General features: G+C 39.9%; 1 protein-coding gene across 1 annotated transcript in view; it reads right to left on the bottom strand.

Annotated features, from left to right (window-relative positions):
• Window positions 1-510: 510 nt before the first annotated feature.
• LOC113838058 (mothers against decapentaplegic homolog 1-like) overlaps window positions 511-10,350 on the bottom strand; it is a 450,092-nt gene continuing 440,252 nt past the window's right edge. The window contains exons 13-14 of the mRNA XM_035453574.1: window positions 2,490-2,746; window positions 511-654 (exon numbers count right to left, since the gene is read on the bottom strand). Coding sequence (XP_035309465.1) covers window positions 511-654; window positions 2,490-2,746 — 401 coding nt within the window. The remainder of the gene's footprint in view (window positions 655-2,489; window positions 2,747-10,350) is intronic.

Below are 10,350 nucleotides of genomic sequence, written 5' to 3'. Positions count from 1 at the left end.
TACAGTCAGCATACAGTTTTAGAAAGAATACTGTGTATGTCATAAAGATTCGCCTTTAAAAACAAACAAAATAAACAAATAGTTTTAAAACATTATGAAAACCCATCAAAAGATGATTCAGTGTGGGCTCGGAACTTGATGAAGTGCACACTTCAAAGACTATTAAGGTAACACTCTGCCAAACACACCCAACAAAAGGACTGCACAGGATTGTTCTTCTAATAGATAATTTGTCCCTGCCCTGGCCATCTCCTTTAAAACTATACAGAAAAGTCCTGCTAAAAGTCAACATTTTAGTTGATCACACAACAGAATGTCACAATGTAAACTAGACAGATTCTTGATATCAACAGCATGTTACCAATGTTTGTTAATTTCTCAATCCAACAGTAGGTCACAGAGGTCAAGTATTATCAAGGCTCCCTTGTCAGGTCTTCACCCGTCTGACATATCCATCCTTCAAGTACATACAAGGTTCAACATTTGCAAGAGACAGAAGCCAGAGGCCCTTTAAGACACTGAGGAAATAGGATTGTGGGGTGAACCCATCAGGGTAAGAACTTTATCCAGCCACTGGAGAGGGCCATGCAGATGTATCTCAATCCAGCATGGGGTGCTTGTAACATCCTGCCTGTGGTATTTGGCTCCCCAACCCTAGGAAAAAGAAAGCACACTGGTGTCATTTAACTCTCTATCTCATTGAGTCACTCTACCAAGTAAAAAGATCATATGATCAGTTCACATAATTATGTTTGGACTCATGGCTATGTCCCACAAGAAAACAAACATACCACAAAAGCATGGGTAATTTTTGGGGATGGACATTGGCCAACAAAAGTCTACCCAAGGACCCCAGGATCACCTATTTAGTCTGGTGTAGTGGCACATGCCTTTAATTCCAGCATTCGGGAAGCAGGAACAGGCAGATCTCTGTGAGTTTCAGGCCAGTCAGGGTACAGAATGAGACCTTTTTTGAAATAACTAAATAAATATTATTAGTCTTGGGTAATTACAAATTTAAAAACATTCAGTAGTTGTTTGATTAAATATATTTTAGCCAGGAGGTGGAGGTGCACGGCTTAGATCCCAGCACTTATGTAGCAGAGGCAGGGAGATCTCTGTGAGTTCGGGACCATTGTGGTCTTCAAGAGCTAGTTCCAGGACAGCCTCCAAAGCAACAGAGAAACCCTGTCTCAAACAAACAAACAAACAAAAAAACCAAATCAAGATATTTTAAATATTTATTTCCCACTACATTAATGTTATGTTAAAACTTTACTTACTTATATATTTAAGACATACCCTTAATGAGTAGCCCTGGCTGGGCTAAACTCCCTATGTAGACCAAACTGGCCTCAAACTCAGAGCTTACCTGTCTGATTTCTGAGCACTCAAATAAAAGGCATGTATTATCAAACTGGCTTTATTTTTTTAATATTTTACTTAAAAATTGTGCAAATATGTACATGTTGAGTATGGATTTACCTATGAATGTGTGGTATCTGTGAATTTCAGAAGATGTTGGAATCTGGAGGTAGAGTTACAGGCTATCGTGATCCACTTCAGCTGGATGCTGGGACTGAACCCAGGACCACTGTAAGAGTCCTACACCTTTAACTGAACAATGCCTTGCCCCTTTATCTGTGTGTCCATGCCTGGAGAGTACAGGGGTCTACACTGGCTGTCTTCTTCAATCACACTGCACTGTGTTTTCTGAGATGAGTTCTCTTGCTGCACCTGGGCTTTTGCCAATCAGGCTAGACTGGTGGTCAGCAAGCCTAAGGGATCCTATCTGTCTCCCATGCTGGGACTACACACAGCACTGCACCCAGCTTTTTGTTGTTGTTGCATGAATGTGTGTTTATGTACACCACAGTGTGCATGTGGATTTCAGAGAACAAATCTGTGAAGTCGGTTCTTCTCTCACCTTTTAAACATGTTGTGTAGCAATATCTTCAAAGATAAAACCTTCTGTCTTATAGGGGAGCTCCAGGATTGCTGAATGTTTTAAGGGGAGGTGAAACACTCCACCCTCTAGGCAAAGTCCTTAAACCTCAGGAAGCAGACATCGTAAAACCTTTACTGAAACTGACAAGATTCACTAGGCTGTCCCTCCCCAGGCTGATATGAGCCCTAAGGACTGCTGAGACACACAGACTGACTAGGCTGCCTGCTTCTGGAATAAGACATGCTCCAGCCTGGACTCTATTAAACCCTTAGCTTCACCCGGAATAAACTGCATGATGACTGGGAGGCAGGGGGAGATAAAGGTGCCTGTCACCAAGCCTGGAGACCTGAGTTCCATCTCTGGGACCTGCATGGTGGGAGGAGAGGACTATATTCTAAGTTCCCATGACAACCTCTTGGACAATGGTGCTCTCAGTGGGCACTGATAGGAATATATACCAGTAAGGCACAGATATGCATATTGTAAATAGCAGGGGTGAGGCAGGGGTCAGGCCTGAATGAGATGGGCGGGTACTGCTCACCTTCACGAAACTCATTCGAATAGTGCACATTTTGGTGAGTTCATACACAGTCTCAAAACCATGGTTCACAGACTGTGCCAGTTTCTGAGCAAACTCTTGGTTGTTGAAAATTTTCAAGCTACACCCACTGGGGATCTTGCAGACAGTGGTGGGATGAAACCCATGATGGTAGTTGCAGTTCCGATTCTGCACAAAGATGCTGCTGTCACTCAGGCATTCAGCATACACTTCTCCTCCAACGTAGTACAGGTGGACACCTGTGACAGGACAGACCATGTCAGTCATAGGCTGAAAGGCACCTGGGCAGAGTCAAATTTGGCCACTCACATAGCCATTCTGACAGACATCTAGCTAACTATGTTATGCTTGTGATAACCAGTGTGTTCAGGAAAGAACAAAGTCTCTTAAAAATAATAAATCATGACACTTTTATTTTGGTATTTAATGTCCTGCTTGACCAGAGTTGAAAGTATATGAACACTCTAAAAATAGAGGACAATAAAACCTGTAGTTTCCTGTGTGCTTAAAGTCTTCTGCATTTATGCCAAGGCTAAATTGTTCAGAAAACTTCAGAGAGAGAGAAGGGATGATCAATAAACACAGAGGAGTGAAACTTGGCTTGAAGAATTACTGCTGGAAGCTGTAAGACATGAGATCTATTTAAAAACAGACACCTTTTAAATAGAAAAAAAGTACTGTGTGAAAAAGGAGTTCACTGAAATAAGTACTAAAAACAATAATTGAAAAATTCTTACAACTTAGAATGCTGGGAGATCAGACAATATCTCGCCTTCTCAGGGAGAAGGAGGCAGAGACCTGGATCCCCAACTATTAAAGCTGGAAGAAGGAGAAAACCAATTCTGCAAATTTTTCTTCTGAACGCTATTGCCCTACTATCAACACAAAATAAACAAAAGCAAGTCTTCAAAAAGGAAGATGGACCCTCTGGCTAAGCCTCACAACGGAGTAAGAAGAGGCTAGCAAGCAGGCAGCTAGTGTGGCTTTGAGCCCTGAAGGACACCTTGGAAAAGCTTAGTAGAAAACGCTAGTGTGACTGTCTGAGGAAACACCATGTTGCATTTCTACAGACACACAGGGCTAAGACTCCAGTATCAGCTCTACCCACTGTGGCAGAAATCCATTTTGTTTAGTGATATACAGAGATATATTTAAGAACAAAAATATAACGAAACCTTTATAAGAAGAAAAAAAACCCTTTTCCCTGATAACAAAATTGATGACTTTTCATTTCAGAAAATTAAGAGAATATATGAAATATAAAGATGTGGAAAATATTGACATTCCTTCAGTGACAGAGAAAAATGCTTGCTAATTAATAGTCTGCAGTACTGTGTCTTGTTTGGCAATCATTAAAGCCTCTGTTGCAAACTCTCACATTTCTGTATGACTGTGCTGCTGTAACTGTTTAACCAGGCTCCCTCAGTAGACCAGTGTTGACACTAATTATCTACTATTGCAGTCATGTCAAATGTCACTGGATAGTTTTACTCATATCTGTAAGAGACATTCCTGGAAGTTAAATGGCTGGATCAAAGGCCTTTGAATCACTTTGCCAAACAAATTTCCAGAATGCTTGTGTTACACCAGCACTGTGAGTGCTATGATAAGCTGATCCACACCAGCACTGACACTGAGCTTACACAAAAGCAAAGTGTTCACAGCTGCAAAGGGAATTGCTTTAGTTTGAACATGGGGCTGGGCATAGCCTTGGTTTAGTGGCCACTTGGGTATTTCCTGTGAACTCACTGCCCTGACATCTCACCATTACCCCCACTGGGGTTGTAGGCCCTTAATCATCTTTCTTTTTATGAGTTGTGCATTTACAGCTAGATAGAAATAATTTATTGTGTATTTTCCTGTTGCTCATTTGTCTTTCAATTTTATTCATTTTATATATGTGCAAACATGTGTAGATAGATACATAGACAGACTGATAAATAGATTTAGGTATATGTTTCAACCTTGAGGAGTTTAAAACCCTTTAGTTGAATTTAAGATTTTTGTTGAGATAGAAAACTACCTTTCAGATCAAATATATTTTCATAAAGCTTTTTAATTGTTTGCCTTTTTACAGATGCACACCAATCACTTCCATGTATGGTATTCATTCAGGACCACTAGGGGAGGCCAACAACCTGCTGCTGTTACTAACCAATCCTCTATGTCAGTAGAGGATGGGTCCAATTTTACTGCTCTCTTTTGTCTACACAGTCATTTATTTGTAGTTTTGCAATGTCATTTTAGTCCTAATGGCACATTTTTTCTTTATTCATTCATTAAAAAACTTAACTATTCTTATTTACCCTTTCAAGTAATATTGGCATCATACTGTACAGTTTCCACAAAACATCACACTGTAATCTAACTTGTTTTAAGTCACGAAAATTTAGACGGAATTACTATCCACTTGAAGTGTTTTCACAGTATTAACCCTCCCCTTGAGTGAACAAAGGCTGTCTGTATATGAGATTTTTCTCTCTTAAGCATAGCCCAGTGGGAGGAAGTATCTCTCAAGGTGGCTTTGAGAATTTAAAGTCTTGTGCCATTTCTAGTTCACTCTCTTTGTTTTGTGCTTGTGGTTCAAGATTGGAGTCCTAGAGCCCTCTGCCCTCTTCGGTCCCTGCCACAAAGCCTCCTGTTGCCATGCTTCCCTGCCACGACAGAACTATGTACTTAAATAAACTTCTTTAAGTTGCCATGTTCATGGTGGTTTATCACAGTGTGAGGCCAGGGAAACTGGTTTTACAATCTTCTGGGTAACTTGAATGACATGGACAGGTGTGAAGGGAAACAACTCATGTCTATGTCTAGTGGGAGGTATAAATTAATAAGAACTGTCTCAAAAGTATATGGAACCAAGAGCTTCTGGCCTGCTAGCTTCACTCTAAGAATCCATCACAAGATTACCAGTTGGTCATGACGTCTAACAATAGTGTCTACAGGATATCTTAGCTTCCTGCTTGTGGTTCCAGAGATAAGTCCTCAGCTTCTACTTAAGGATAGGTAACCTTGGCTTCTTCATCATTCCTAATTCCACAATGAGTCCACTAGTCAGATATCTGGAGGGACTTTAAATGCTTCCCTAAAATCCTTACTTCCCTCCTAACTTCCTAAATAGGGAATTCTACCATACGACGTAATGCTACTTTGGGGGTATATTCACCTTAAATTTAATGAAATATGCATACCTTCATTTTAAATGTATTGACAGAAAATGTCAGAGGTCTCCAGGCACAAGAAAATGCCCATCTGTGATATGAACCTAAGTTCTATCATTTCACCATAGGTTGTTATTTCCATCTTCTCTTCTTTTGGTCACATTAAGGAAATGTTCACTGAGTCCCACACTTGTTAGGTTTCCTCTTTGAATCTAAGAATAAATGTTAAAAATCTTCTCAAATGTTTCTCAAGCACCTATTAAAATAATTGTTTTACCTGATGCATTTCCGGAGATGCTGATTCTCTTTTTACTTTATTTATTTATTTAGAGACAGGGTCTCACGATATAGTCCTGACTGGCCTGAAACTCAAGAAATCTTTCTGCCTCTGCCTTCCCAGCATATGCCACTCACTAGTAACTTAAAGAGAGAGGACCAACCAATTTACTGACCATGCAGATTTATCCACTGTATAATTAATTTTATTCTGCAGCTAATTTTTATTTGCAACAAAAATAGTTTGGGGAGAAACACTTTAAAACATGCAAACACCTCGATTCTCATAAAATTTCTCTTCATATTTTGTTCTTAATACATTTAATTGTTCTATGTGTGTGTTATGTGTGCGAGAGTCACGTGCTATCAGGAGTGTGGAGGTCAGAGTTGGCTTTTTCCTACCATGTGGTCCTGGGGATTGAACTAAGTTTCTTAGGCTTGGCACAAGTCCCTTTACACACTAAGCCATCTTACCAGTCCTATTCTTACTACACTAGTTACAAAGTGGTGATTTTGGCATTCTAGTACTCACTGTCAATTTGGCTTCCAAACTTGCCAACTAATTCACTTCCTTAGTAGTATGGCAGTATCAATTAGACAGGATCTTATTGGACAGGATCTCACTGTGTATGTAGTCCAACCTGGCTTTGGATTCTTGATTTTCTGTTCCAGGAGTTATGTGCACCACTACACCCAGCAGTGTCCTAAGATCCACTCCTGCAGTTAATCACAGTTGCTTTTCATTATGGCTTGATCTGGAATCCAGTCTCAACTATTCACATATGACTCGGGACTGCTCAGAACTGAGGTGCTCTTCATTAAAAGACTAGGAAGGTAGCCCAAGTTCACAACTCTATCCACCAATGCCCTTACCATATTGAATGAATAGGCAAAGTAATTCCGTGTCTCAGGAGCAACATTATTAAAAATCTGGCAAATTTGATTCAAGCTTGGTAGGGTCCACAAAATCATTGCAGCATCACCTATTTTTTACTGACTATGTAAACAATAAAGATGCAAAATATAAAGATGATGGATTCTTCTTCTGTGGTCAGTTCTTCACTATATTACACACCTATGTTTTTGACAATAAGACCCCAAGTGAAGAGTCTGTGAGAGTTCATTGCATGAAGCAGTGAAGAGGAAGCTGAGTTGCATTTGAGACCACAGGATGTTGAGATGTCCATGCTATGAGACATGTGTTATGGACACTTTCATATGAGGAATGTAATTAGCAAAACGTATGAGATGGATAACAAGTGAAGTCCTGGGCATTGTGTGGTCTTTTTATCATATTTTTATAATAAAGCTTGGGTGTCATCAGAGAGCAGAGCTACCAGTCAACTGACCAAAAAATAACATAGAGATTTGGAAAACTGTGGAGATATTGGAGACTGGAATTGGTAAGGATGGGCTGAGGGAGGATCCTTCTGTTTTAGATTTAGAAATGGAGGAAGCAGGAGTCACTGATGGCTGATCAACTGGTTCGCTCATCTTTCAGGCTCTTACCCCATATCCGACTTCTGATATTTTCTTAATAAATATTATTTATGCCAGGTGGTGGTGGTGCAAACCTATAAAACCAGCACTCAGGAAGCAGTGGTAGGCATGTCTTTGTGTGTTTGAGACCATCCTGGTCTAAAAGAACTGTTTCCAAGAGAGGCTTCAAAGCCACAGAGAAACCCTGCCTCAAAAACCAAAAGGAGAAAAAAATGATTACTTTTATTAACACTTTATGAGGTGCCTTAAAAGATATGCTCAGTAAAGTAAAAGGGAAAATTAAGACTACCAGAGATAGATTAAATAATAGATCATTAACATTATTTTTTCAAATGCTACTGAAAATGAAATAACAGCATTGGGAGATATTTCAAAAAAGAAACTGCTAAATTAAAGCAAGCTATATACTTTAGAGATACTTTGAGCTCGAAATAAAAACCAAGTTATGTGTTACATCAGGGAAGGAGATTTGCTTTTGTTTCCACAAGGGGTGGGGGCGGGCAACCCAGTGACCATAAAAAATGATAAAGATTATATTCAAACAAACAGATATTTTCCATTGGATTAAATGTAACTTGCCAAAACTAGCAAACTGCAAAGGTATGTTGAGGCAGGTTTTGTTTTGTCTTTCAAAAACATAATATTTTCCAATGAAGGAATGTAAAGATCACTGGTGTCATGGGGTTCTAGGACTGTGTCTGCTAGTAAAGTGTTTGTGTGTCACTGGGTTCTGCATTTCTGGGACAGTTTGGGTATACTAGTGGTACTAACTAAGCTATTTTTACATGTCTAAAAGAGATTTGTTTACTATGCTCATTACAATCAGGGTTCTGATTCATAAATATGTTTGACAATTAATACCAAAAATATAGTAGAATGCCTTGGAATTAATGACAGTATTGCTTATCTTTAGGCACATGAAAAAGCAGGAAAAATAAAAGTTTAACATGGACAAGTCATTGGAAGCAAAGTCGTTAAAAAACGATTCCACAAAAATATAACTGGTGTTAAAGAAGTTCCTCACTAGCCTCTCTGTCCAATTCAACAATAATCAACAATGTGTTTGTTATTTGAAATGAAAGCTGCATACTTAATGTAATTTATCATGGGGCCTTAGGTGTGTCCCAGCAAAAATTTCATAGTCTAGTAAATTATGGTGTGAAAAAAAGCTTAAAATTTAGTCTTTCTCAGCTGGGCCTTGGTGCCCAGCACCTGAGAGGTAGAGGCAGGTTGATCTCTGTGAGTTCGAGGCCAGCCTGGTCTTAAGAGCAAGTGACAGGACAGACTGCAAAGCTACACAGAAAAACCCTTTCTCAAAAACAAAGCAAAAAAAAAAACTTAGTCTTCCTCAGTATGATGGGTTCATTGTTTACTCATACAAAAGGACATACCATACTTCCTTGTGAACCTTAATGCATAGTCCCTGTGGCAGTCTGAATGTAATTGCCCCCCATGAGCTCAAAGGGAATGGCACTCTTATGAGGTTGTTTTCTTGCTGAAGGAATGGACTTGCTGAAGCAAGTTTGTCACTTGGGGGGGGGGCTGGAACCTTATATATGCTCAAGCCATGAACCATGTCCCAGACCACTTCCCATTGGCAGTGGTCAAGATGTGCAATGCCCAGCTCCTTCTATACCACCACGTCTGGCTGCATTCTCTCATGTTGCAACTTGATGATACTTGATAAAAACTCTGAAAATGTAAGCCAACCAATTAAATGTTTTTCCTTTAAAAAATTAGCCATAGCCAGAGTGTAGTGGTGCATGCCTTTAATCACAGCACTCAGGATGCAGAGGCAGGTGGATCTCTCTGAATTTGAGACCAGCTTGGTCTATAAGAGCTAGTTCCAGGACAGCCTACAAAGCCACATGGAAAACCTGTTTTAAAAATTAAAATAAATATTTGCCATGTACATGGTGTCTCTTCAGAGCTATACAAAGTAAAACTTGTTCAATTCATGATTCATTACCCTTTTGAGAGAAAATTTGAGAAACCCTGACAAATTTCCATTATATAAGATCATATTATATGTAGGCTTTTGAAATTGCTCATCACATGTTATTAATAGAAAACCTAGTATTCAATTATAGCCATTATTTATTTCTTTTTTTTTGTAGGACTCCTAACAGTGGGAGCAGGAGTTGTCTTTTTTCTTTTTCTTTTATTTGAATTAGAATCAAGATTGTTTTACATGTCAATCCTACTTCCCTCTCCCTCACCTCTGCTCCTACAATGCCCCCCAACTAAAACATTATCTATCATATACACTCTATGCTCCCGCTGAATGGTGAGGCCATCCATAGGGTTGACATCAGAGTCTATTGTCTCCTTTGTGAGGGTTCCTAGGCCCACCCCTGTGTGTCTTGGCTCAGGGCGTATCCCTCTATGTGGAATGGGCTCCCAAAATCTACACCTATGCTAGGGATAAGTACTGAACTACTACTGGAGGTCCTGTAGATTTCCGAGGTTTCCTCGATGAAACCCATTTTCTTGGGTTCTGGATCAGTTCCATGCTGGTATCCCAGCTATCAGTCTGGGGAGCAAGACTTCCCCAGTGTTCAGGTCATCTGGTTCTGTGGTTTTTACCAGCCTGGTCTGGACCCATTTGCTCATCACTCATCCTTCTCTGCAACTGGATTCCAGTTCAGTTCAGTGAGTAGTTGTGGGTGTCTGTGAGGCCTATCCGGTGGCCTCTCATTATCAGGGCATTTAATGTAGCCTCTCCTTTCTTGCTTAGATTGTTACCAGGTGTCATCTTTGTAGATCTCCAGACATTTCCCTAGTGCCTGATTTCTATTTTATGTAATGTACAATAACAGCTATTTAACTCATGAACCCCCACAACACCTTCAGATCCAGGATCCCAGCTGCTTGGTGGCACTGCACTCCATCCCTCCTGGCTTGTC

This window comes from Cricetulus griseus, unplaced genomic scaffold (assembly GCF_003668045.3).
Source record: "Cricetulus griseus strain 17A/GY unplaced genomic scaffold, alternate assembly CriGri-PICRH-1.0 unplaced_scaffold_1, whole genome shotgun sequence".
NCBI lineage: Eukaryota > Metazoa > Chordata > Mammalia > Rodentia > Cricetidae > Cricetulus > Cricetulus griseus.
This window is presented reverse-complemented; position numbering and strand designations above follow the sequence as displayed.